Here is a 26813-nt window from a genome sequence, read left to right as displayed (position 1 = left end):
GGGTAACAGCTCTGAACCAGATTCACTTTTTCTTCTAGAAAAAAGGCCCCTCAAACATAAATTCTACATCATAGTATTTTCAGAATTTTTTTCAGTGTTATCTGAAAAAAATAATAAAATTTTAAATCGATTTAGAATAAAAAAGTGGCACTAATTATTCAACTTGTAAAATAATTACCGAGTTATTAATTATTTTAATAAAAGTTCATTTTATCTCCTGAACTTAATACAGAAATCAATTAAAGCCAAGTTCGTAGCTTTGGAAAAACAACACCATGAACTTGATATTTATCTCATTTTACCCCTTCAGTTCTAAATTATCTAATAATGGGACTGCCACATCAGCTCCAATTCCAATCATTTTTTGTCACCTCATTTACAAGGGTAAAATGAGAAAAAATTGTCAAGTTTTATTTTTAAATTATAAATTTGACTTCAATTGATCTTTTGTGTTCAAGTTCGGAGGGCCAAATGAACATTTATCGTAAATTAAATCATAAACCTAGATACTCAATTAAACAAAAAATAAATTGAGGTATTAAAATTAACAAAATGAAAAGTTAAGACACCTGGCTTAAAAATCTAAAACAAATTCAGGTTCTCACAAGGGCAAAATAGGCACGAAAAGAGAAGCTCATTTCTTCGAATCGGCATAGCGTATTACATTACAGTAGCCATAAGCTTCCTCTTCACAGATTCACTCATCTCATCATTTTTATTCGATATCTCATTAATTCTACTCATCATCATCCTTCTTTCAAAAACCCTAAAAAATGTCGGGCGGGTTTTTCCGGGTAAGTATTCGGATCTAAACTCATTTTTTCTCATTTTACCGACGGCTAATTCTATTTTAAATTCAATTAATGATGATTAATTTTGTGTATTTGTATTTTCAGGGGACTTCTGCTGACCAAGACACTCGGTTTTCGAACAAGCATGCCAAGCTATTGAAATCGCAGAAATTTGCTGCTGAATTAGAGCATCTGGTTCTTAATTTAATAGCTTAATTAAATTAAATTTTAGTATTCAGCTTAATTTGCTATTTTAATATCTGTTTGTTTTGGAACTGTAGAATTTTTAGGGTTTATGTTGAATAATGAGTAATTTATTTAGGTTAATGATGGTGTTATTTGGTTTGGTTAGGTGGATACGAGGAAAGTGAAGATGGATGTAATTAGACCATGGATTGCGAGTCGGGTGACCGAGCTTCTCGGATTTGAAGACGAAGTTCTTATCAACTTTATTTATGGTCTTCTCGAAGCTAAGGTATCGAAACAGTTTGAAACTTGAAATTTTATTATTTGCTTGTAGGAAATGAAGTTTGTTTTCAAGGCCTTTTTTTTGGTTAGTACTAATTTAGTTGTATGCATACTTGCCTTTAGGAATTTTGACTTATTTGGCATAGCAAACAAACCCCATGATATTCCAGATTCCGACTGAGCTAAGGCTTGATGCTCTATTGTCAGGATTTTTTTTTCCTGGAGTTTCATCAGTTAGGCTATAGGTGTTCATGTCATTTATTTTTGTGATTATGATACAGGAAGTGAATGGGAAGGAGATTCAAATACAACTTACAGGATTTATGGAGAAAAACACTGTAAGGTTTATGAGAGAGCTTTGGTCACATCTTCTCAGCGCACAGAAGAATGAAAGTGGTGTTCCTCAGAAATTCTTGGATGACAAAGAAGAGGAAACTCGGAAGAAGCAGGTTTGTAAACATTTTTTATAATACCTCTCTTCAAGCATTAGAATTTGGAGGTCCTCATTTCTAAAATGATCAACATGGTTTACAGGCAGAGATGGATAGGATAACAAATGAAATTCAGAAGAAGAAAGAGAAAGAGAGCAAAGAACTGGAATTAGAGAGATCAAAGAAGATGGTAATGTTGACTTATTCATGCCGGAGTTAGATTCTCTAGAGTTGGGTTTTTGGTTTTAACTTAGTCTGTGTTTTCATGGTATTCAGCTAGCTTCTGCAATTATTTGGGTTCATGTCCTTTACCTCAAACTACTGTAGGACGGTGGGGCTGAAACAAAGGCTAATGTTGCTGATATGGAACTAGACTCGAAGAATTTGCTTAAGGGTTCAAGGGGTGATTCTGACGATGGAAAAGCAATGAACAATAGGAATGGCATAAGAGGAAGAGTCAGGTTAGGTGTTAACATTTTGGATTTATCTTTGCTGCTTTTCTAACTTTCCTCATTGAAAACCGACTAATTATAAGTTTTATTGACTGATCTCTGTCTGATGATAATATAAGCTGGGTTTGGAGGTATCTATATGTAATGATGCTATGTGATGAATGTTAGCTTGAATATCATATTTCATAAAGATTCATGGAATAGATGCATTTTAAGTCCATTTTCTGCTCAAATGATGAACAAAGTCTAGCATCTGTGGTTTAAGTGACTCGTGCAATATGTTATTGTCTAGCATACTGCAATACTTTGAATTGTAGTTAGGAACACTGTGCATGATTATATTAATAGACGCTTTAAAGAGCACATTCATGTTATGCAACTATTATCCATATGGGTCTGAGCATTTGATTTTTGCTAGGAATATGGGGTTTAAGCTTATATGTATGCTGGCATTATGATTGATGGGTCACGAGACAATTTTGGGTAGCGATGGACAAGGATATTCTCCTGTCTGTGGGAATATCCTTTTCCATTTGTAGTTATGTTTCAAGATCTATTTATCTCTGTAGGAGTTTGAATTGGTTGAGGTTCTTTATGGTATTAACTGTTTAATGATTTAGTTGACCCTTTCCTGCACCAGTATTGCTCCATACGCATTTTGAGCTAGGCTGCTTGCTTATATATCTATATCTAATTGCCCATCATATGTTTACTTAGGAGCAGGTCATGCATTGAACTCCCCTAAACAAATAAGGGTAATATGATCCTATTTAAACCGCGAAATCGATTATTTAGAAAATGAGGACAATATATCTGGATGGCATTGGTAGATCAGTCCAATAAATGCACAATTTACACTCTATAACACTGCATCTTAAAACAATAGTATATTGTATTGTATCTATCCATATAAACTCTCAATCAGATAAAATAGACCCAAGTGTTAAGGAAATAAAGTTTGTTCTGCATTTTTCTTAAGTTTCTTGTTAGTATTTAGGCTTAATCACCAAAAAAACCCTCACCTTTTAGCCCCTTTTCAGTTGCACCCTGACGTTGCAATTTTGTCAGTTGCACCCTAATTCGCACCTTTGGGTTTCAATTCCACCCTCAAAATCAAATTGGACTCTTTCTCACTCAGAAAAAATTTATAAAAACCCTTATAATGTACTAATTTGAACTCTTTTCCACATAAAAAGTTAAAAATGGATGACTTATTTTAATTTTTTTCAAATGAAAAAGAGATCGATTTAGTACTTGAGGGTGAAATAGAAAACCAAAGGTGCAAATTAGGGTGTAACTGACAAAATTACAACGTCAGGATGCATTTGAAAAGGGGCTAAAAGGTGGGTTTTTTTTTGGTGATTAAGCCTAGTATTTATGGATCCAAGTTTTTGTTTTTAGACATTGTTTGCTTTTCTGGTAAGCTTACTCAATGTTTTTGCCAAACGCTATATACAAAAGCATTCACTGACAATTAGAAGTCCATTAGGTCTTCTAGATCTCCCAAGTTGGCTGGTCGTTCTTCTTCATCTCCTCAATAATTTTATTTTTGTGATGAAGCTTATTTGTGCCTTGTGGCCTCTCTCTAAACATGGTAGCTTATGGTATTTTGGATGTCTTCTGCAGAGGCTCACCTCGGAACAGGAGGTCATCTTCAAATTCTAGAAGTCATTCAGGGTGTGTTGCATATGCTGTTGATTTTTATTATTCATTTCTTTGCCTTGCAGTCTTTTTTTTGTAATTATAGTTTATTATATGTATTATCATATTCTGAATGCGGTGAACACAGAGAGCACTGTCAAACTTTACATTTGAAGTGGGATTGTTGGAACAGCTTAACCCTTCTGCCAGTTGCTGATTCTTCTATCTCTCCTAGTTGTAGCATCTTACAGGGTTTATTCATATATTTTTGACAGACACAGGTCAAGGAGTTTGTCCAGATCACCAAAAGCACGTCGTCGATCCATTTCTTCTGAAGGAGATTACGGCTCTCCAAGAAAAAGGTCAATTTCACCTCGTCGAAGGTATATTTCTCGAGGATCTCGTTCTCCTGCAAGGAGGATATCATTGTACTCTAGGCAAATATCTAGATCGCCTTTACGCCGTAGATCACCTTCTCCAGTACGGCATAGATTGCGATCTCCATATCGGCGCAGATCACCTTCACCTTTTCGTCGTAGGTCCCCTTCTCCTGTACGGCGACGGAGATCACCTTCGCCCCTTCGGCGCCGTAGATCTCCTCCTACCACTAGACGCCGTAGATCTCCTTCGCCTCTTCGACGACGGAGATCACCTTCGCCTTTTCGACGGCGGAGATCACCTTCGCCCCTTGAACACAGATCACCATCACCTGTGCGGCGTAGGTCTCCCTTGCCTGTACGACGTAAGTCTCTCTCTCCCACTTCTCCTGTGCGGCGCAGATCTCCCTCTCTTGCTTCTCCGGTGCAGCGCAGATCCCCCTCTCCTGCTTCTCCGGTGCGGCGCAGATCACCCTCTCCTGCTTCTCCAGTGCGGCGCAGATCATCCCCTCCTTTGCGACGTAGATCACCGCCTCGTAGATCACCTCCTCGTAGATCGCCCCCTCGTAGATCACCCTCTCCTTTATGCCGGAGGTATCCAAGATCACCATCAACTCCTCTCCATCGATCCCCATCTCCAAGACACAGGTCTTCGTATCCCACCCGCATGAGATCACCAGTTCCTTCTTCTAGGAGGCCTCCTTCACCTCATGGATCGAGTTCGCCTTCTCCTGTCCACCATAAGAGCCCTTCACCTGGAAGGAAATATATGAAGGAACGTCGCTCACCTGTGCAATCTCTTGAAGAAAGACCTAGGTATGTTGATAGTCTTGGTAGTCATTTCCATTTCTTTACCTTTTCAGTTTCTCTTCACATTGACAGTTTTTTGCAAACAGCATGAGGGAAAAGGTGCTGCGCAGACCCTCTAGTTCCTTAAGGTCACCGAAAAGAGATGCAAGAGATAAGAAGGATTTGCATGATAAATTGTCATCCTTATCGCCTTCACCAGAGGGATCTAATGTTCAGTCAGAATTTCCACCACGTGCAAGAGTGAGGAATTCTAGTGAGGACAAAAGGTGCCTATGGTTTCAGTCAATGCCTTAGCATGCTATAAGTACAAATTTTAAACTATTTGGATATTGAAAATGTATATCTACTTATGTTTCTCTTCTTTGAAGGTCTGTTAGTCCATATGAGAGTCCTCTGAAGCAACAAAGAGGGAGAAGAAATAGGTAAAATAAGCCTATGGTTTCAGTCAATACCGTAGCATGCTATAAGTACATATTTTAATTACTTTTTGGATATTGAAAATGTATATTTAATCATATTTTTCTGCTTTGAAGGTCTGTTAGTCCATATGAGAGTCCTCTGAAGCAACAAAGAGGGAGAAGAAATAGGTAAGATAATGCTTATTTGAGTCGGTGCTTATATATACACACATTATGAACTCCCTTGGCTGCTGTGCAGGTCTTCTGATTCGTCTAGGAGCCCCATGAGGCAAAGAAGGGGCCAGATTGCACATGATAACAGCTTAAACCATGGACAGAAGCTAAGAGAACAGAAGCTTACTAGGGAAACTCCAGAATCTGGTCAAGAGGATGAAGAAACTGAACATGCTCGGTTAGATTTTTTAATTTAACAGTGTCTGATCTTTATTCTTTTGGTTTCTATCAACGACTTGATTGTTTAATTGGTTTTTGCTTGCTGACTGGTCTTCAATTTCTTCTTGTTGGAAGAGCAGGGACTACAAATCCAGATCTTTACAGAAGCAATCTGTGCATTCATCTACCTTGGATAAGCAGAAAGATTCTCATGTCAGGCCCCATTCCAAGGATAACAACACTTCTGAAAGAGTGCGAGGTCGTGAGACTACTGAATCTCGTAGTCATATAGATAACGTTGAATTACGGACTGGAGACGAGAAACCAAAAAGGTATCTATCTTTATATTCACATATTTCACGTTCTCTTCAGTCATTTGTGCATTTACACAAGCTGGCAGATTTTATGATTTAATTATTCCTGACAGTGAGAAGAGTTCTGGAAAGGGGGCTTTCTCTGGCATTATTGAGGGGCATAAGTCTCCAGTATCACTGCTGGAGAAACAAGAAATTTCTCGTGGCGGAGAAGGTCAAAGATCTGGTGAGAAGAACCGTTCACATCCAAACAATGTCAAGGATGACAGATCTTATAGACCAGAAACTAAGCACGCAATGATGGTTGAAAAACTTGACCAAGGTAATGGTGGTGGTGCATTTGATTCGGGGTCTGAGGAAAATGGCAAGCGCAGAGCCGACAATAAGGAAAGAGGAAAGCATAAAAGATCTCATAGGGAAGAAGTGACTTCGGATGGTGATTACAGTTGTGATTCTGAAATTGAAGATAAGAAAGAAGCTAAGAGGAGAAAGAAGGGAGATAAGAAACTGCGGAAGGAGGAAAAACGCCGACGGCGCGAGGAACGGCGTCGCAGAAAGGAAGAAAGGCGTGCAGAGAAGCTGAAATTGAAGGATCATAGGGAGGAAGATTCTTCTGAGGATGACCATGCAGGGAGGAGAGACTCCCATCCAAGTGATGAAGATACTCTGACAGAGCAGAAGAAGCTTGAAATTGAGTTGAGGAAGAAAGCGATTGAGTCACTTAAAGCCAAAAAGGGCATTAATCACTAAATTGTTGTGTTTTACATTATCATTCTATTTCTGTTAAGTTGTTCTTTATTTGCTAGGAACTTTTCTATTGAGTTTGGCCACAATTTAATGTACTGTCTTTACTGCTGGCAGCTGAAATGGATAAATGAGGATTTCCTGAGCTGTTCTCATGAGTGCAACTTTATGCAGATGTTGCTGCTAGATTTACTGGTAATTATTGTTTCCCTTGGTTGGGAAATTTATAATTGCTTTTTATATGCTTGTCTTCATTAGGGATGCTGAAGTTTCCCATTGTGTTGCTTGCTTCTGTTTTGTAATGCCCGATATAGAACCTACAGGTCTAATTCAGTTTAACTAATATGATGTTGATTCTAAATTCGCTTTCTGGTCCCATTGATAGATGAAAATATTGTCAGCTAGATGGCTTGCTTGAGCAGAGACTACAGCGCTTGAATAAGGTGAAGCATTTTTGTTCGTTGTATTCAATATTTTGTAGAGTCCTGCAGGTTATTGGTACCCTTTTCGTGTTTTTTTGCTTCTTTCTTTTCTTACGGTATCCTGATTTTACTTGTACATGGTTTGGCAGCTTGAGAGTTATTCGTGGGTCTATGGTGTAGGGAATTTGTTATAAATGTGTACAAATGAAACTCATTAGCATTTTATCAGCATATGCTCATTGTAGCATTTTCATGTGTCTAGGTGCTGAATCTTTTGTTAGTATTGATTGCAACTTTAGAATGGTGTTTTTGTTAAATACTTGAATTCCCTTTGTTCAATGAGCAGATAGTTTTAGTTTTCATTGGATTTTTCTGGATTGGGATGTTTACGCAAAACTCCCGTTTTGTTGCTGATTCGACATTTCTGGTTGCTTCTAACATTATCGGATGTTAAGCTATGGGCAATGAAATTTTTTTCTTCATTTATTTGCCGCTTAGTGGTAGAGGCTGCCTGTATTTTATGTCTGGTAACTGATTCCGGACACATAAAATGGAAATTAATAAAAAAAAACTATCTTATGAACGAGGTTTAATAAAGCTTTAAGACAACCCTCCAAAATTAACTATTTTACAGGGAAATCAATTCACACAGTTCATTTTTTGATGCAAATTGGACTGGAAATTGAGATCATTTTTTCAAGCAAATTGGACTGAAAATTGAATTGAAAAAAAATCAGCTGACTCAATAAATCTTCGTAATTTGGTTCTATATAAAAAAAATCAAAATTTTGATTTGATTTAAACGGAATTCACACCATAAATTATGTCATTTTCTAGAGTGCTCACTGAATTATGTTGCTAAAACGTCTGGTGTCCAAGTTCCTCCAAGTAGATAACCTCACACACGTGGCACTAACCCATTTGCCAGAAGTCCATTACCTCTACATCTAGATAATATCCAAATCAAAATTGCTGCAATTGCCAGAGACAAGAATTGTATTATGGATATGGTGAAATGTGCAAAACCAACATAGAATTTCAGGAAAAAAATCATAATTTGTTTCCATGGCTCCAACTCTCACTTCCAATTCATTTCTCCTTACCACTACACCACATTCAAGACTCAGACTCAGAGTCTTAGCCAAAAAATCCGAACCATTTTCGCCGTTTCAGCTTGGCAAATCCAAAGATGAAGCTGATGGTTCACCCAATTCTAGCCCTTTTAGTTTCAACTTTGGTAAAGTACCCGACATGAAGTCGTTGATCCCGGTCATTGGAAAGCCGGATTCCGGAATGTCGTTTCGGAGGAAGGATGCTGGGACAGTGTTTGTGGCTGGTGCTACTGGATTGGCTGGTATTAGGATTGCTCAGACATTGCTCCGTGAAGGTTTTAGCGTTCGAGCTGGGGTTCCTGAACTTGGACCTGCTCAAGAGTTGGCTCGTCTTGCAGCAGAGTACAAGGTTAGTAAAAAAAATGTTGATGTAAAAACTAGAATAATATATATTGAGGTTAACATCCGTATTATTTTATCAGAAAATTGATCGGTGTTTTTATGTTTGTTTTACATTTTTTACCGTAAACCTCCGATGTCTATCCGTATTAGTTTTACATTTTTTACCATCAGATTAGGGTGTAAATTGATCAAAAATTGACAAGTTGTAGGTATTTTTAATCCAGAATCACAAACTTGCACTCTTTTAATCTAGTGAGCAGAAGTTAAATGGAATTTATTGTAACATTTATAACAAATAATTGGTTTTAATTTTAAATTAATTTCCTGCTAATATTTTGATGCCACAGATCATATCAAAGGAAGAATCAAAGCGACTAAACGCAGTTCAATCAACTTTCAAAGATACAGAATCAATTGCTAAAGCAATTGGTAATGCAAGCAAAGTTGTAGTCACAATTGGTCCCACGGAGAACGGTCCAACCTCATCGGTATCAACTTCCGATGCATTACAAGTAGTAGAGGCAGCTCAGCTAGCCGGAGTCGGCCATGTCGCGATAATCTATGATTCAAATTCTTCAACTGCATCCACTTACAATGTGCTCGACGGCCTCACATCATTTTTTAACAATTTATTCGCGCAATCTCAGACTTTGACGGTACCCGAGTTTCTTCAGAAAGTAATTGAAACGGATGTGAGATATACATTCATCAAGACGAGTTTGACGGAAGATTTTGGGCCGGAAAGTTCTTATAATTTAGTTGTTTCAGCTGAAGGAAGCATCGGTTCAGACTACAAAGTAATGTAATGTATGCAATTATTTCTATGTCATTTAACTATTTGTTTTTCTTGTTGCACAAGTTATTGGTTTTTTCAATAGGTCCTTATACTTTTCCTTATGATTGTTGTTATTAGGTGGCAAAGTCTCAGATTGCATCAGTAGTTGCAAATGTTTTCTCCAACACAGAAGTTGCAGAAAATAAGGTACATTTGATCATGACTTGTGTTCATATGCTCCTAAATATTTCAATCTCATTTTCAATTTAGTACCAAGTTCAATTCATATCAAAATGGTATTAAATTTTTAGTATCATTTTCATACGGATTGAAAAAGATAGGTGCAACTGAAGCTTTAAACTTAAAATCGAACGGTTTTTTCGGCTGCTAAATGACTTAACAATCTTGGTTGGTTGCTATCTGTATTCTGAATTAGGTGGTGGAAATTTTTACCGATCCATTAGCATCCTCCAAGTCTGTAAGCGAGCTATTCAGGTAGATCGCATTTGTCATACTTCTTAACCTTTGGTCGGTTAAATATATTTTTGGTTACGGGTTACCTGATTATACTATTTTTACAGAACGGTTATCGATATTCAATTTGCTTTATTTTGGTAATTCGACATTCATTTTTCGCAAAATAGGCTCGAACAATCTTGGTCAAATTTTATCTATATGGAAATTCGTCAACAATGTGATACATTGGCATATCGTCGGTCACATAGGCAAAAATTTGGCCTTAATTGATTGGATAACATCTCGTTTTTTAAAAATGAATGTCGGGCTACCACAATGTACTAAATTGAATATTAATGACCGTTTTATAGTAGTATAGTTGAATAACCGCAAAATTATACATTTGTGAAACTTATAAACCGTGATTGAATTTAGCGCGATTCCTGAAGACGGAAGACGAAAAGCATATGCAGAAAAAATCGCCAAGGAACAAGCTGAGGAAGAAGCAAAAACAGCTTCTCAGAAAGCTGAAGAAGTGGCTAATGCAGAGATGAAAAAGCTATCCGATCAAGAAGCTAAAACACCAAATCTTGCGGCAGAAGCACAAGAAAAAGCAGAGGCTTCAATGGAAAATCTGTTGAGCAGAGCAAAAGACATCAGTTCTGGTTTCTCATGGGATAAACTGAGCTCTCAATTCGCGGTTAATGGCGGTGTCAAACCCGACAGTACACCGATCGCTACTGTGCGAGGACAAGCCAAAGCTCGGTCTCTACCGAGACAAAAAGCTGCCGTGAAACCGAAACTGTTTCCTTCTTTGAAACCGAAACAACAGCCGAAGGCGAAGGTGGCGAAAGAGGCGAAAGAGTCGAAAGCTGAGGTTAAGAAACTGTTTGGTGGATTGTTTCAGCAAGAAACCATTTACATTGATGAATGATGAGGATTGATCAGTTGAGGCTATTATTTAGCTTGTGTAATTGATTTCTTGCCATTTAAGTTTTAATAATTCAGATGTTATTTGAAGTTTGTAATGAATGTTATATATTCTGTAATAATGCTTCATATGTTTCTAAATATTTTGCTTAATGTTTTTCCAATTTTTTAAATGTTTTTAGTACAGACAACTCTTAATCATTGAAGTTGGAGATTGGGGTGTGCATTCAGTTTGCATCTGTAACCGAACCGAACCGAATCGAATCAAAATTTTATTTTTAAAACCAAATTGAATCAAAATGTTATTGGGTGCATACAGTTTGGAACTAGAGCTGTAATCAGACATTAGAGGAATGTCTCTTATATTCTGACTGATCAATCAGTTCTTTAGTTAATAAATGTTATTCCTAAAAAAACCAAATGAGATGTTATTTTAGGACTTACATTTTTAAAAAATGAACCGCACTAGTCGTTTCAGTTAATTGTTTTTGGTTTGATTGTTTATTTTAGTTCGATTTGTACTAAAATTTAATTGAACTTTGTTACATATAATATCAAACGGACAAAAAATAATTTTTTTATAATATCAAATCAATTTGATTATTGGATTTGATTTGGATTTGAGGAAATTAGGTGAGGCACAGTAAAACGCCTAAATAATCTCAGTTTTACGGCGCGGCTCCAATCCTTGCAGAATCGCGGCAAAAGTTGAACGATGCTCAATTTTATTTTATTTTTTATGGTTGCTTCTTTCATTAACTGACAAAGACGAGGCAGACGAGAGGACGCCAACGACGATGAAGACGACGGTGCTTGTTTTTCTCCTATTTCTTGAGTTGTATAATTAATGAGTATTTCTTGTTTAAGGTTAATGACTTATAATTTCTTTCTAATTGCAGATGAACATGAGTTTTATATTTCATGCTTTGAATATTTTGACGTCCAAGATAATCAGCATAAGATGTTTGATAAAAGTTATAACTCGGCCATTAATTCATATTTATGAAAACATATATAGACGTGGTAAACCGATAGTAAAAGCGTGGGATTCATGCTCTAAAAGCAGCGAGTTACTTGTTAAAAAATGCCACATAACTAACGGAATATCTTAACGTAGATCCATCGAAGGGTTTGAAGACACATTTTTCTGAGTTTAGGGGCCAAAAAAGACAATTTTATTTAGAGACCAATTAATCAAAAGACGTATAATTTAAGGATCTAATTATGAATTAAGCCAAAAATTAACAACTATTAATTATAAATCATTGGAAAAAACTTATACTGTCTCTCTTTTTTAATTTGCATCTTCCATTTTTTTTTCAAGATTGAGTTCATAAACTTTTAGTTATGTAGATTTTAATTCCCTCTGTCGTAAAAATAAAGTAAGTATGTTCTACGCACCGTTAGTATGACTAAAATATTTTATTTTTATTTTTATTAACTCTTTTTAAATTGGATTCTTATATTTTTATTTTTATTGAATACAACTTCCTCAATCGGTCTTCTTTTTCTGTTTGGTTTGACATTTTTAATACCTTTTGTGACATAAGGACTTAATGACTATAAAACTAAAAATGTAAGGATTCAATGTATATAATATTATAATGCAGGGATGTAATTCAAAAAAAAGTATTTAATAAAGAAACCTAAATATACATTTTAATTAAATCTTTCAAGCCATCTAAGATGTTGATTTATCCATCAATACCTTGTGACCCAATGTTACTTCAACAAATGGCAAAGCAATGAATGGGTCAACTTTATAACAATGACTTCCACAGATAGCAACACAAAAAACAATTAATCAAAGACAAATAACAGCAATCAAAATCTGTCGATTAATCAAATTTTATACCCAAAAACAGCTGCATATATTCCTTGCTCGATCATACGTTAAAAACTATGTAATTTGAGATTACTATACTCTTTAGAAACCACCTTGTATTTTCCTACATATTTGGTCTTGTTTCTTTTTCATTTCTTTTAATTAATAATTTGTGAGACATTTTCGTATTGTAATTTGTAGTTTTTGACCCCAAGAAATATGAATTCGAGCATTTTACAACTACTATTAATTCAGTTTTTTGCATCGTAAAATTTCAGATTTTTACGTTTATAAACTTATCCTACTTGGTTTATTTAACATCGTGCCACATCAATTCCAAACTAATTAAAGATGTATTTGGCAATACTTAACAAAATAATGAACCAAATTAATAAAGTTTTAAAATTATATAATGTATATATTTGGCAAATTCCAAACACAAATTAATGCAGCCACATAATTTAGCAATAGCACATTATGTTTAATCTAGACCTAAATACGTAAATGAAGCGCTGAACCATAAAATCGGAGAAGTTTCTGTACAACATAGATCTGCACATGTATATAAACTATTATAGTGTGATCTAAACATGCATATTGAACATCTATTCTTAATCCGACTTAAACCGGTGGATCGAGGGGTTTCCGATTAACACATGTAAATAGAATTCAATTTCAAAATTTTATACTGCTTTTCATGCATGCATTAAACAACTATCGTAATCGATCCAATTGGGCACTGTCCCTAACATAAAGTACTGAGAGATGCACTTTCAATTTCCTATAGAGGGACTAATTTTAATCCCTCAAGAAATATCAGCTACCTTTTTATGGCTATTTTTCTCGAGCATTTTCCATTTTGTTGACAATTCGTAGCTTTGCATTCAATTTATTGCTAAGGATTCACTGCAAGTAAATCTTGTTGTAACCACTAGACAATGAAATGCTATAAGTGGTCCAAAAATTATTGACAGTACAAACATCAACAGATTGAGAATTTCTTTTATAAAAAAAAAGGTAAATAAAAATCATGACAAAAAATTTATTTATAATGGATTAATTTTAAAAAATGGATAAATTATTATTTTGAAATGAATAAATAAGTAATTAAGTCATAAATTAATATTATGCAAAATATTCTTATCTACCTACAATTATGTCTCGTTTGCCAGATATACCATAATTTATAATTTTATCAGTTTGATCTATCGTCTTTTCAAGTGCTATCAAATATATCAATGTTTAGTTTTTAGGTGATATGGCAATAGGATAAGTTTTGTACACGTAGACATATAATATTACGTCGTGTTTCTCTAAACAAGTTGTGGACATATTTGCAAAAATCGAAAAATAATATATCAAACTGACAAAATTTTAAATCATGATATATTGGCAATTTTGATAGTTAAGAACATTTCTCCTTAATATTGTATTTTAAAATTTCAATTTATAAGGTGGAGAATTTTCAATCCCAATTAATATTGTATTTTTTAATTTAAAAAACTAGAAAACAATTTTCATAATTTTTTATATTATAACTAATGGTTGAAAAACAACAAAAAAATACTTTTCAACTTTTCCTTTATAAAAAGTAACTTTTAGAAAACACAATTCTGTGATTAATAGTTTTACCTAACGAGTTCAAAGAACACTAAAATATTAATTTAAGAATTCAATAACGAGAATTACGATTTATTTAATTTAATTATTGATGAATTTTTTTTTAACTATTAGCAAGCATGTGCATGTAGAAATGACCACATTTCACAACACTGCAGTTCCAAAAGAAACTGCATGTTCAGTTCGAGAAACACTTGAACCGGTCCTGAACTGTCCCTTGAATTATTCCGGGCCGTTTCGAAACTGATAAATTCTGGCTGCGGTCGGTTCAAAAAATTTTAAAAAAATACTTTAAAATTAAATATTTTAAAATATATTAAAATTAAAATTAGATTTAATCTAATCTAATTACTTATATTGAAAAGGGGTAATGTCATAAAAATTCACCAACTTGACACGTTTTCTCAATTTAATCACGCCTTTTAAAACTTGTCATAAAAATACACCAACTTTCATTTTTTTTCAAATCCATACACGGTGTTGAAGTGACACTCATTCGTTGGTATAATTTTTTGAAACGGAGGTCATTTTTAACTAACGAATGAATGTCGCGTCAATACCGTGTATGGATTTGGAAAAAAAATAATAAAAGTTGATGTATTTTTATAACAAGATTTAAATGGCATGATTAAAATTGAGAAAACGTGTAAAGTTGTTGAATTTTTATAACAATAACCTATTAATAATGAATTATATAAACATATTTAGTATATAATTTAACAAATATTTAATTATCGCTTAGTAAATGTTAGTTTAGACGTAATCAATGGTCCAACCATTTTATTTTTAAATTATGTCATACACATTTATTATGCTATTAAAAAGTTGTTTTAACACATATTATCTCCTAATATTTAAAAATATTCATTTTAAAATAAATATTAAATAGTTAAAAATTAAAAAAAAATATTTTCAGAGGTTATACAACATTTAAGGAAAATAAAAATACAAAATTTCATTAAAAAGAAGTAGTATGTTGTTTAATTTTAGAAAATAGAAAATAGAAAACAATAAAAAAATTCAATAAGCAAACATAATTTTGATTTTCTAGTTTTCTGTTTGGAAAATAAAAAATTGAAAAGCATAAAAAATAAAAAGAAAAGTGGAAACGGAAAATAGAAAATATTTTCTACAACTAAAATTTCTGAATCATTTTTTTAATTTGCTCTAATTTTTGAAACAGCATACAGTTAAACATAGTATAAATTATAGCTCACAGGGACCATTCCTTTCATGCATTCATGCATCAAGAACTTAAACTTATAAGGATAAGCTAGTACAATTTGCTATTCATAAGTGGTGTGGTGACACTTATATTAAACTTGGTTATTAATTCATTATTCCATTTGTTTCCAAAATTTCAGAATTTTTATTCAATTATCACATCTTATTCAGTTTTCGTAATTACGATCTAAATGAAATGTCAAAAGTTTTATTTACGATTAATCAACGAATTTGAATTTCTGAAATATGAACTACATAAGGATATACCTATTAGATCTATCTATTATTATAAGACTACCAATTGCAATACCTATTATCCGAAAAGGAATCCCTTCGATAGTTGGACTATCGGGTATTTTTTCCATTTCCCTCCGCACTTTATCAAGTGACGAATGATAATTTATTCTTGTGAAAGCATTGTTTTAATTTAAAAAATGTCAAATTAGCAGTTAAATGAATGTAAATTAGGGTTTATGCATGTAGCCAAGCAAAGTCTTATGTTACAAGATCTGTTAACTAAAGAAAATGTGATGATGTTGATTAATTAGGGTTTCACAACAAGCTTCGTGTGACAGATTTTCAATTGGTATTTTTTATACGCAGCATTCGGCATAAAACTACAAAAGATAACCATGACCATAACAATATTTTCTTGTTCTAAAACTCAATAATTAAACATAATCAAACAAGATCAAAAATGCAAGCCTGCACAAGAAGATAATGAAATCATTATACAATTTCTTTTCCTTTAGGTTTGAATAAAGTGGGATGATATAAAAACACTTCCAAATTTATAATTTAGCAAATTATTAAAGATTCATTAATGCTAGAGACAATATAATTAATAAATAATTTAAGTATATATATGCAACTTCAAAAGAACCTTTTAGTACCTTCGGCCGGCGATGTATCCTGAGGTTCAGGACCTAGTCTAAGTTCAAGGTCTACCTCTGAATTACTCGACGAAAGATCCGTTGCGGTTCTCCCTTGAATCGGAGTGCTTTCTCGTTGTTCTTCTTGTTGATGATGGCGATAATGATGATGAACTCGATCTTTATTACTAGATGGTTTATCTACAAACAAAGATAATTGTTGAATTTCTTCAACATAGGGTTTATTCTTCTTAGAAGTATTATCAAGAACACTCCAAGGCCACTTGATCATCAATCTTGATCTTTCTTCTTCACTAAATTTAGCTTCCAATGACGGATTCGATACGTTTGATGAAATCGGAGAAAACGAAGACGGATTATGAATCTTTGAGATGTCAAGAGATTGCTCATCATGACTTGAAGATCTCAAGTGTTTGAGCTTAGCTTTGTCTTTACGATGAATATTCATATGACCACCTAGGGCTTGTGCATTGGAAAATCCTCTCTTGCAAAAAGTGCACTCATATGATCTAGCTTGAGTAGTAGTAGTACTACCTTGTTCTTGATCTTGATCTTGGTCTTGGTCTTGGCTCACTTGGTCTGTATCTTCTTGGTTAGATTGATCTGCTTCCATTACTAAGAAGCTTGAGAGAAATAGAGAGGTCAACTAGGTTCTAACTTTTCACTATATAAGTGAATGTGTAGGTTAAATGCATGGATAGTACCTAAACTTCAAGATATGCTTCAAATTAGTAAGATTGGCAATTTTCAATATGATCTTTTGATTTAAACGACATGACATGAAGTTAAACGAGAGTTTGTACGGATTCCGGTCTTAAGCATATTAACCTGTTTAAAATGTAAAAATAAAACAAATTAGTTCGGTTTAACCCGCCTAAAGTATAAAAGACGCGTTTAAATATATTTAGTTAATTATAATAATGAGTTAACTAATTATATATGACTTATATATATATATATATATATATATATATATATATAATTTAAAAGTTTATTAGGTATCAAATTTAATTATTATTCATAAGTATATTTAATCTATTAAATAATAGATTATTATAATATGTACCAACAAGCTATATTTCAAATATATAAGTGATGGACAACATTTTGTCAAACTCATGGATTCTAATCCTTCCGTAAGCGCTATTCCTTCTCAATTAAAAAAAATATAATACTATTTTACATATTTAAATGGGTTAAATAGGTTTTTATATAAACCATGATGTATATATATGACATGTTTATTAGTACATATCTTAAACAGTTCGTGTCTTGTTAATCCGTAAAATAAATATTCCGTGTACGGGTTTAAAATATTAACATGATTACTTAATTAGACGAGTATTTGTTGAATGGTTATTATTTTGAAATGGATACATAATGTTTATAACATCAAATCAGCATCTAAACTTTTATTTTTATGTTTTTGGTGTTATAATTTTAATTTCCAGTTAAAGAATCTTATTATTTTTCAACTAAATGAAACAAACGTCACAACTTTATTAAAGTATATTCTTACGATATATGATCACAAACTGATATGTTGTCATATTTTTAGAGTGGCTTTTGACAGCTGATATAAAAATATATTTCAATCATATATTTCAGCCGTTTTACTAGGTCAATTTAATTTAATCTAAAAATTAAAAAGTAATTATAGGAAAATGATAGTATAAATTAAAATTTAAGTATCAAATTAAAATATACAATAAATTTTAGGTACCTTTCAAACATTTAACCGTAAATGCTAGTTGTAAGGCAGAATGGAAACTATATTTGTTTAGTTAAAGTAATTCTTGAAAAGGACAAAGAGTCTGGAAAACTTATTCATATATTTGCTTTCTATAAATAAAATAATAATAATTTTTCTTTGAGAAATTTAAATAGTGTCTGAAATTTTGATGCAAGTTCTAGAAGGTGAATGAAACATATTGGTAACTTCCAATTTAAATATTTTGAATTTGGTAGAATTGTTTTTTTTTTTTTGATGAAAGTAATTTGGTAGAATTGTTACACATTTATAAGAACAAAGCTTGCCATTTGTCCCCAATAAACTTACCATTTTGTTTCAAATGGATAGATAATACCTTTAAGATCAATATAATTGACTGATTAATTTAATTCAATAATTTACATCATGAATTGAGGTATGGATAGATAATACCTTTAACATTAATATAGTTGCTATTTGTCTCCAATAAACTTAAATTTAACTGTAGTATAAGCTACTTTGTTTTTTTTATACCTTACATCTTATATTGTGACTACTTTTATTTCGAATTAATACAAAAATCCGAATACGATATAGAAAATAAGAAGCTTAAAGACATAATAAATTTTGTTTCTCTAGGTCATTTTCTTGTTTTACTTGACGTTTTCATTTATATTTAGAGAAGACTGAGAGTCCTTTGCTCAGTTGAAAATAATATATGAAAATACATATTAATTGATGAGGAAACAATATAGTGTTATTAAAGGCTTAATCTATTAAAAGGCCATGTATTAAATTTTCTTTTATCTAATTTCTATTCAAATTTTATTATTTATCAGATTTGTACATTATGTTTTTTTTTGACGGGTCTTTGATAGACGGAGATCATGAGTGTGTGACTCAATTTTCTTTAAATGGTTAAAAAATTCACGTCAAAATTATAAAACAACTCCTATATTTTAAATTTTTTTTATTAATCTTGTCCGCTTTTTAATTTTTTATTCAATAATTTTTTATTGTTATAAAAATTTATTTATCCGATTCTTCTCTAAATTTGAAGATGTGATCCATTTTCACCTAGGGGTGTCAAAATGGATCATAACAAGATAACATAATTCGTCTACCACGTATATTTGGCGAACCCGGGTTGATATTTAACGGATTCGTGTCAAAAACATGTCAACTTCATGACACGAATAAATAGACCGTGTCACAGATTGACTTGTCAACCATCTAACCTGCCTAACCCGTTTACAAATTATAGTAATACAAAAATAAAATAGTTTTAATTCCATATTAATGTATAAAATAAAATTAATTGTATTAAATTTTATAATTTGAGTATTAAATAATAAATTTGAGGTTAAAATTATATTTTTATGGTTTGAATATTTTCAAATGTTAAGTGGGTCGTGTTCATCGTGCTATCCTTATCTTAACGCATTAATCGTGACGAGCCATGTTACTCGTTTAAAAATTGTATCACGTTAGAGTTGAATATTTTGACTCGAGTAGTTAATAGTTTGTTGATCCTAATTGTGTCAACAGAATGTGTCGACATGATAAGAACACGATCCGCCAACTCCGTTTGACTCTCCTAATTTTGCCAACATTTTTCGAGTTAGTTGTACATCTAAATTAGATCTCACGTGTAATTTACAGCAAGTGTAATGCATGTTTCTTAAAACATACTCTAAATTAAATATGCGGAATAGATAAAGGCAGAAGCTCGAAAAGTACCAAATAATTAAATTTTTAAAAGTACAAGAATCTAAATATAGCTTTGGCATTAATAAAATGAATAAGGAGTCAACGGGCCACTCTGAATTTGTAACACGGGATTAATTAGTACATTTTTGAGCAATTAACCTCAAAACTCTTCATTTTTGGCTCAGCTTACCCTACAATTGTATTTTTAAAACGCGTAAAATACAAATCGAAGGCGAAGAATGCTGAAAAGAAACTAGAGAGTTCCCTAGTTGTTGCGATAAAATTATCCTAAACCTATATATAAATTATGGGATAATTTGATTCAAAAAATAAAAAAAATTGAGATTAATTATTCAAAAAATATAAATCGGATTATATGACCTCGTGTTATAATTTTTTTTTTTTGAGATAAAACGTCGTGTTATAGGTTTAAAGGGCGCGTTCAGCCTTTGTTCTTACTGAAACATACCAAGGTTAATCACAAAGATTAAAATTACACAGAAAGCCACTGCAAATGTCTTGCACTCTCAGACCCCCTTTTCACTTCCAATCTTCTTTTTCAATTTCAGCAAAATCAAACATTTTCCACTTGACCTTCTTATTCAACCCTCCAAATCCAAAACCTATTTCATTACAAAGCATATCAAACAGTATGAACAGGGCTGCAGTTTGTAGTACAAGAAATAATGACAATAATAACAGATGGTCCCTTCATGGGAGAACAGCTCTTGTTACTGGTGGCACTCGTGGAATCGGGTAAGTTTTTCATGCACATTTTCTATTGCTGCTTCTTAATTATGCTGAAAATGTGTAGACTGATTAATTGTTGTTTGATAGACGGGCAATTGTGGAGGAATTGGTGGGCTTTGGGGCTAGAGTGCACACATGTTGCAGGAATGATAATGAGCTGAAGAAATGCTTGAAGGAATGGGATGGATTGGGGTTTGAGATTAGTGGGTCTGTTTGTGATGTCTCTGTTTCAACTCAAAGAGAGGAGCTTATGAAAACTGTATCTTCTATTTATAATGGCAAGCTCAACATTCTTGTAAGTTTCTTAAATTTTCCAACTTCCTTACTTATTTGTTAACTAGCATGGACACTTTATTCAATCTAACATTTTCCGTTTCAGAAATGTGTCGGAACTTGGCGTTCGGATAGGAAACTTCGTTTTAACATACTAAACCTTAAAATAACACAGTTTCGACGAGTCTGTGCTTCGTAGATTTCAAATTTTGTTCATATGTTTAGTGCATAACTGCATACAAATTATCCAATTTGTAAAATGTATGTGTTTCTTTTTAATTATTATGTATGTTCATTTGCCTATTTATAGTAATATGTACATGTTGTGGCTGCATTCTTGCGCCTCTGGGTTTTAAACTTTTAACTGATCAGATTGTTATATGATTAAGAAGTCAATTTCTGGTGGAAGTTTTAAAGTTTAAGGGAAATGATCCGTGCGTAAGCACAAAGATTGCATTTTAGAGTGATATCCTGTTGGAACTACTTGTAAAAAGTGGAATTTGTTAGTTAATGATGTAACTCCGTCATTGCCTTTTGACATACTAACACTCAAAGCCATACCTTATTGTTTCCATTATTATAGGTTAATAATGTTGGAACAAACATTCGAAAGCCAATGGTGGAGTTCACTCCTGAAGACTTTTCTACTCTCATGACAACCAATTTTGATTCTGCTTTTCATTTAAGTCAACTTGCTTATCCTCTCCTGAAATCTTCAGGGGAGGGAAGTGTTGTTTTTACATCCTCTGTCTCCGGTTTTGTCTCACTAAAATCTATGTCTGTTCATGGAGCAACTAAAGGTAATGGTTACATACCTCGGAGTGTTTTTTGTACATTCGTGTACCGTGACTCACAACAGTCTAAGCCAAGATTGAATATTTTTGTTTCTTCCCTAGGTGCAATCAACCAACTAACAAAAAGTTTGGCTTGTGAGTGGGCAAAAGACAACATAAGAAGTAATGCTGTTGCACCTTGGTATATCAAAACCTCTATGGTGGAACAAGTAATTTTCTCATCTCCTTGTACTTGTTGGATAAGCTTTAGTTCGATTGTTTGTGACTACATCCCTATATTTTTACTGTTTACACGTTTCCCCTACATTTTGTATCCTTCATTTTAGAGAAATGCCGTTTTCCCGTGTCCGTTTCGTTTTCCGTTTTCCGTTTCCGTGCTACTTAGTTGGTACACTTCATCTATAAATAACTTTTTTTGCTAAAAATACAGTATCTATAATCTACAATATTATTTCTTACGAACTTAAATTTTAATTATATTTGAATGATATATTTTTTAATCATCATAGATACATAATAAAATATTTGCATGAATATATACATACTTTATATAAATAGAATTTGATATATGTAAAATTGTGTACTTTTTATATCCCTATTTTTTTTATTATCTACATGTTTCTCCCTCATTATCGTCTCTTATATTTTGAAAACAATGTTTCACTGTTTCTATTTCAGTTTCCATGTCCATTTAGATGTACATAAAAAGATTCATCAAGATTGATGGTTTTTCTTCCATAAGCTGACTATATATATCATCTTCGTTCAGGTCCTCAGCGACAAGCCATATTTGGAAGAGGTATATTCTAGAACTCCTCTTAGGCGCCTCGGAGAGCCAACAGAGGTTTCATCTGTTGTGGCATTCCTTTGTTTACCTGCATCATCTTACATTACCGGCCAGATTATTTGCGTAGATGGAGGGATGACTGTGAATGGTTTCTTCCCGGGTCAAAGTTAGGAGTAGTTAATTCATCTTCCTAGCATCTATTCAGAGTCTGATAGACATCGGAGGTTTCACCAGCTTTGACGTTTTCTTCCATTTATTCATGTTAGTTCCTCCCTCCCTTAACTATGCATTAAGTCATGTTATTGATGATATCATTGACAATTTTTGTAATCTGAGAATAGTTTCTATGAGGGGAAAAAAAATTCACCAGGTGCTTCGAATTCCTGTTTTCCAAATGGAATGCGAATCTACTATTATCTGAACTAATGTCTTCTTACTCGATGTATATTTTGATTTTGAGTCTTTTTTTTGCATTTCATTAAATGTACTAACAAGCCTTGCAGCACTTGCTATTGTATTCTTTTGAATCTTTATTGCAATTGGAGATAGATTGAAATGTAAACTTTTAAATAGTGGCTTTTATTGAGATGTCAAGTAATATATCTAAGATAGATATTAATAATGATGATGTATTATTGTCTAGAAGAGTCTTTCATGGCCAGAGGAGGCTGAATTATTAATGAAAACCAACTGGTCAACATATAGCCGATAATTATACAAATTTATTTCCTATTAAAACTAGTTAAATAAACATAATTTTGGTACACAGAATCTAGTGGTAGAGATACATTATTTTAATTTAAGAATTCCAAGTTCGAAGCTCACGTTATTGGGAAAGAAAAATTAAAAAAACTCGTCTTGAATATGTATTTGAAGATTGACTTCATTGAGCTTATTTCTACCTCTAATAACTCTAATTTTCGAATTTCTCCAAAACTCTGGAATAAAATTTACAAGCATATTTTGTGATTAATTAGTACATTAGTTACTTCCATCAAAAGTTACCTCGTGCGTTAAAAATTATCCTACAACATTTCTCAATGCTGCAAATTTTGAGATGTATTCAGTTTATTATTACTAAATATCCTAAAGTTATCCTTGTCATAGTACTGCGTGTGTCGAATGAATCCAAATTTAGTATTATTCAATCTCAATTTGGATTTATTTAACCCAGTATTTTAATATATTGTGGGTTTGATTGATCTTGATTGATCAAATTAGATCTATTTAATTCCGTGATATAAGTTTGTGACCGGAATGATCTTTTTTTATTCAAATCATTGTTGTTGCCAGTATAATACCTTAGCATTCAGAACTTTCTGTTTTCTTATCCTTGGAATCTGACCATAACATGAAGTGGTTTAGCCATCATATGTAAGCCTACCCATATGCAGTTATTATAAATATAACAGAATCCTTTCTTGTAAAATAATACAAGGGAACCAAGCAACCTCATCAAATTAGGGGGTGTACAAAAATTGAATCTAATCGAACCGAACCAATAAATTTGGTTTGGTTCGGTTTGAATAGCTTTTCAGTTCTGTTCGTGAAACTACTAGTCTTTCTGAAAAGATTGCCCCAAATCGTACCCAATATAAAAAGGAAATTCATGTAGCCGACCCCAATTAACTTGGGAATAAGGCTTTTGTTTGTTGTTGATGTTGTTTAGTGCAATCAAATTGAAATTACCGAAGGGAACCAAAAAGTTTGACCAAACCGACTATTTGGTTCGGTTGGATTTAAACCGAATGATCATACCTACATTACTGTATTACTGATAGAGCCTTCTTGACGAGGAAAATATGCCAGCAGCAGGCAATCATGACAGTAACATAAAACAGTATTTTGCAGCCATTATTGCAAATATAGACAAAAACATTTTGTATGTCCAAATAAAAAGTCATATATATAGTTGCATGACTTTTATATCACAAGCATCACTATAATTTACTGATCTGTTACAATTTCTTAACCTGTTAAGCATGGTTTTGCACAATATTGCTCCACTTTCAGTTCCATTTTCTGCAGTCAGCAAACAATGTAAATCCGCTTGGTTCACTGTATCATACTCGGTTCATCCAGCTCAAGTCATGCATAAGGATACTAGATGGTCTCTTCATGGAAAAACTGCACTTGTTACTGGTGGAACCAAAGGAATTGGGTATGTGCTTTCTCTTTTCCCGGTTAATTGATTCTCGGGATACTCAAAATATCATCATTTTGCAATTTGATGACCGAAGTTTGATTTGTTTCACTTTGGTTACCAAATTTAATTTATTTCATCGAGAGGTTCTCCGGCCAAAATTGCACGCGTGTCAGCCGGAGTTTACCTTTTTCGACTGAAAATTTGCCATGCATGCATAAATTGGTCAAAAAATTTCCCACTAAAATGAAATTATGCATTTGAAGAAAAACAAGCTAACCCGATTACCACGTGGCAAAAATAAGTAAAATCCGACTGCCACTTGTGTATTTTGGCCGGAAAACATCCTTTAAATTAAACTTAAAGTTCAGTGACCAAAATAAAACAATTCAAAGTTTTGTGACTAAAATGCATTAAGGCGATACATCGAGTACCCTGAGAATCAATTACCCCTCTTTTCCCATTTATTGATCTTTGTTTCAATTGCTATTCTGTTTTATTTCTTTGACATGTTTGCTTCTTGACTGCTGTGTACGTGATATCAGACTTGCTATTGTAGAAGAATTGGCAGGACTTGGTGCAGTTGTACATACGTGCTCCAGAAATGAAAGTCATCTAATGGAATGCATAAATGATTGGCATGAAAAAGGGTTCGATGTGTCTGGTTCAGTATGTGATGTATCCTCTCGAGTTCAACGACAAAAGCTATTAGAATCTGTTGCTGATGTGTTTGATGGAAAGCTGAATATACTCGTAATTTTCCTTCATTCGTATCATTCACTTTCTATATTCTTTGCCTAAATATGGTCTGGTAAACCGGGGCTTTTTTCCAATTTAGAATGGCGGACAAGTAAATTTTCATCTTAAACTTAGAAATACTTTAGAAATTACCCCCATATACGAAATTTGTTAACACATTTGGCGGTGGACTCTTTCATTAGGGAAGGGAAGAAGGGGCCTAAGCACGGCAGATGCCGTACACTTGAGTGGCAAAGGAAAGCGGGATCGTACCTGTTTTTCCCTGAACTAGGAACCCCCCGAATGGCACATAAATGCACAAGCGCTTGGACGAAGAGAAAATCCAACTTGCAAAGTTTTTCTTACTGCTATGTTTCAATTTATAAACCGTTGTCCTGATCTACAGATAAACTAATATTCTGACAATTTTCAGGTAAACAACGTGGGAACAAATCCAAGAAAACCAACATTGGATGTAGCTGCAGAAGATTTCTCATTTACAGTAAGTACCAACCTTGAATCTGCATACAATATTTGCCAACTCGCATATCCACTTCTGAAAGCTTCTGAAGAAGCAAGCATTGTTTTTATATCCTCTGTTGCCGGAGTTGTATCCGTAAACACAGGCTCGATTTACGCCGTAACGAAAGGTATTATACACTTCATTACGTTACGTATAATTTGAATTTTCATGTTTAGTGTAATGTGTGGATCTTGTAATGCAGGAGGCATAAACCAACTCACAAAGAGCTTGGCATGTGAGTGGGCTAAAGATGATATAAGGACTAACTGTGTTGCTCATTTTTGCTATATGTTTTTCAAATTATTGCTGTGCCACTTTTATTAATTTTCATTAATTTTTACTTGATTTAAATTATTTTATTTTAATGGAGTCTGATTTTGCTTACATCACAGACATTGCGTAGTTGGGGTTACAAAATTTTGCAGTCATCAAACTATTGATTTACAGAACGGTTATCGACTTTTAAATTTTTACATTTTGCTAATCAAACTTCAGATTGACTAACAACAGTATGTCACTAAATGATTTTTGATGAATTTTTGCTTTATTCATCATATTTTATTTATGTTAAGATTATCAAACTATATTTATTTTATTTTAAAACGGATACTAACTTTTAATGCCATCACAAAATAACGAAGATTTGCACTTTTTCATCGGACATTTGAGCAATTTTTTTCCTGAATTTACTTTGTGATATGTCATTAGTAAAATTAAAGTTTGATTATTAAAATGGAAAAAATGTGAAAGTCCGGCAATGCTTTGTGAAAACACTCTAGTTTGATAACCGCTAAATCATTTGATCTGAATTTTTGTTTATTGTAAATAAATATCTTCAATTAAATTAAGAAAAGGTAAATATAATTAAAAAAACAAATATTAAATGAGTAAAGTCAGACTCAACTGATTTAATTGAACGAATTTAACTATAATCTAAATAATTTTTATTAAATCACTGATAAAATC

General features: G+C 33.1%; 4 protein-coding genes across 11 annotated transcripts; 3 read left to right on the top strand and 1 right to left on the bottom strand.

The window, feature by feature from the left end:
- The first annotated feature begins 640 nt into the window (after positions 1-640).
- LOC126688067 (uncharacterized) lies at positions 641-7603 on the top strand. Of its 4 annotated transcripts, none has more exons than XM_050382634.2 (16): positions 641-794; positions 897-986; positions 1144-1266; positions 1541-1708; positions 1794-1880; positions 2018-2151; positions 3769-3819; positions 4059-4976; positions 5057-5236; positions 5348-5392; positions 5504-5557; positions 5628-5780; positions 5902-6093; positions 6189-7014; positions 7205-7262; positions 7391-7603. In XM_050382634.2, the coding sequence occupies exons 1-14, from the start codon at positions 774-776 to the stop codon at positions 6823-6825; spliced, it is 2853 nt and encodes a 950-aa protein (XP_050238591.1). In that variant the 5' UTR covers positions 641-773; the 3' UTR covers positions 6826-7014; positions 7205-7262; positions 7391-7603. The 4 variants fall into 4 exon arrangements, with proteins under 4 accessions (XP_050238591.1, XP_050238590.1, XP_050238597.1 ...); XM_050382633.2 differs by having other exon boundaries at positions 642-794; positions 5339-5392; XM_050382640.2 differs by lacking the exons at positions 641-794; positions 897-986 and adding an exon at positions 1383-1461 and having other exon boundaries at positions 1151-1266; positions 5339-5392.
- Positions 7604-8206: 603 nt separating this feature from the next.
- Positions 8207-11009, top strand: LOC126688068 (protein PLASTID TRANSCRIPTIONALLY ACTIVE 16, chloroplastic). The gene is made up of 5 exons (XM_050382642.2): positions 8207-8702; positions 9043-9492; positions 9609-9677; positions 9907-9965; positions 10362-11009. Exons 1-5 carry the CDS (start codon positions 8307-8309, stop codon positions 10858-10860), a joined length of 1473 nt encoding a protein of 490 aa, XP_050238599.1. The 5' UTR covers positions 8207-8306; the 3' UTR covers positions 10861-11009.
- Positions 11010-16356: 5347 nt separating this feature from the next.
- LOC126686655 (zinc finger protein 11-like) lies at positions 16357-17031 on the bottom strand. The gene has a single exon (XM_050380798.2). It carries the CDS (start codon positions 17029-17031, stop codon positions 16399-16401), a length of 633 nt encoding a protein of 210 aa, XP_050236755.1. The 3' UTR covers positions 16357-16398.
- A 3271-nt stretch (positions 17032-20302) lies between these two features.
- On the top strand, positions 20303-26233 carry LOC126687281 (tropinone reductase homolog At2g29260, chloroplastic-like). Of its 5 annotated transcripts, XM_056106217.1 has the most exons (9): positions 20303-20595; positions 20677-20884; positions 21446-21662; positions 21759-21865; positions 22426-22584; positions 24543-24604; positions 25132-25339; positions 25758-25974; positions 26050-26233. In XM_056106217.1, the coding sequence occupies exons 1-9, from the start codon at positions 20354-20356 to the stop codon at positions 26169-26171; spliced, it is 1542 nt and encodes a 513-aa protein (XP_055962192.1). In that variant the 5' UTR covers positions 20303-20353; the 3' UTR covers positions 26172-26233. The 5 variants fall into 5 exon arrangements, 4 of the variants coding, with proteins under 4 accessions (XP_055962192.1, XP_050237739.1, XP_050237752.1 ...); XM_050381782.2 differs by lacking the exons at positions 24543-24604; positions 25132-25339; positions 25758-25974; positions 26050-26233 and having other exon boundaries at positions 20306-20595; positions 22426-22455; positions 22558-23029; XR_008790967.1 differs by lacking the exons at positions 25132-25339; positions 25758-25974; positions 26050-26233 and having other exon boundaries at positions 20308-20595; positions 22426-22704; positions 24457-24590.
- Positions 26234-26813: the final 580 nt, after the last annotated feature.

Source organism: Mercurialis annua, linkage group LG6 (genome assembly GCF_937616625.2).
Source record: "Mercurialis annua linkage group LG6, ddMerAnnu1.2, whole genome shotgun sequence".
In the NCBI taxonomy this organism is placed as follows: domain Eukaryota; kingdom Viridiplantae; phylum Streptophyta; class Magnoliopsida; order Malpighiales; family Euphorbiaceae; genus Mercurialis; species Mercurialis annua.
Note: the sequence above shows the minus strand (reverse complement) of the source record. Positions and strands in the feature narration are given on the sequence as shown.

Excerpts from the sequence above, each read along its gene's own strand:
- LOC126687281 (XM_056106217.1), top strand. The coding sequence starts at position 20,354 with ATGTCTTGCACTCTCAGACCCCCTTTTCACTTCCAATCTTCTTTTTCA. Across the intron at positions 20,596-20,676 it reads GGTGGCACTCGTGGAATCGG|ACGGGCAATTGTGGAGGAAT; the intron begins GTAAGTTTTTCA and ends GTTGTTTGATAG. Across the intron at positions 25,340-25,757 it reads ATGGAAAGCTGAATATACTC|GTAAACAACGTGGGAACAAA; the intron begins GTAATTTTCCTT and ends GACAATTTTCAG.
- LOC126686655 (XM_050380798.2), bottom strand. The coding sequence starts at position 17,031 with ATGGAAGCAGATCAATCTAACCAAGAAGATACAGACCAAGTGAGCCAA.
- LOC126688067 (XM_050382633.2), top strand. The coding sequence starts at position 774 with ATGTCGGGCGGGTTTTTCCGG. Across the intron at positions 987-1,143 it reads CTGCTGAATTAGAGCATCTG|GTGGATACGAGGAAAGTGAA; the intron begins GTTCTTAATTTA and ends TGGTTTGGTTAG. Across the intron at positions 3,820-4,058 it reads AATTCTAGAAGTCATTCAGG|ACACAGGTCAAGGAGTTTGT; the intron begins GTGTGTTGCATA and ends TATTTTTGACAG.
- LOC126688068 (XM_050382642.2), top strand. The coding sequence starts at position 8,307 with ATGGCTCCAACTCTCACTTCCAATTCATTTCTCCTTACCACTACACCA. Across the intron at positions 8,703-9,042 it reads GTCTTGCAGCAGAGTACAAG|ATCATATCAAAGGAAGAATC; the intron begins GTTAGTAAAAAA and ends TTGATGCCACAG. Across the intron at positions 9,493-9,608 it reads GCATCGGTTCAGACTACAAA|GTGGCAAAGTCTCAGATTGC; the intron begins GTAATGTAATGT and ends TGTTGTTATTAG.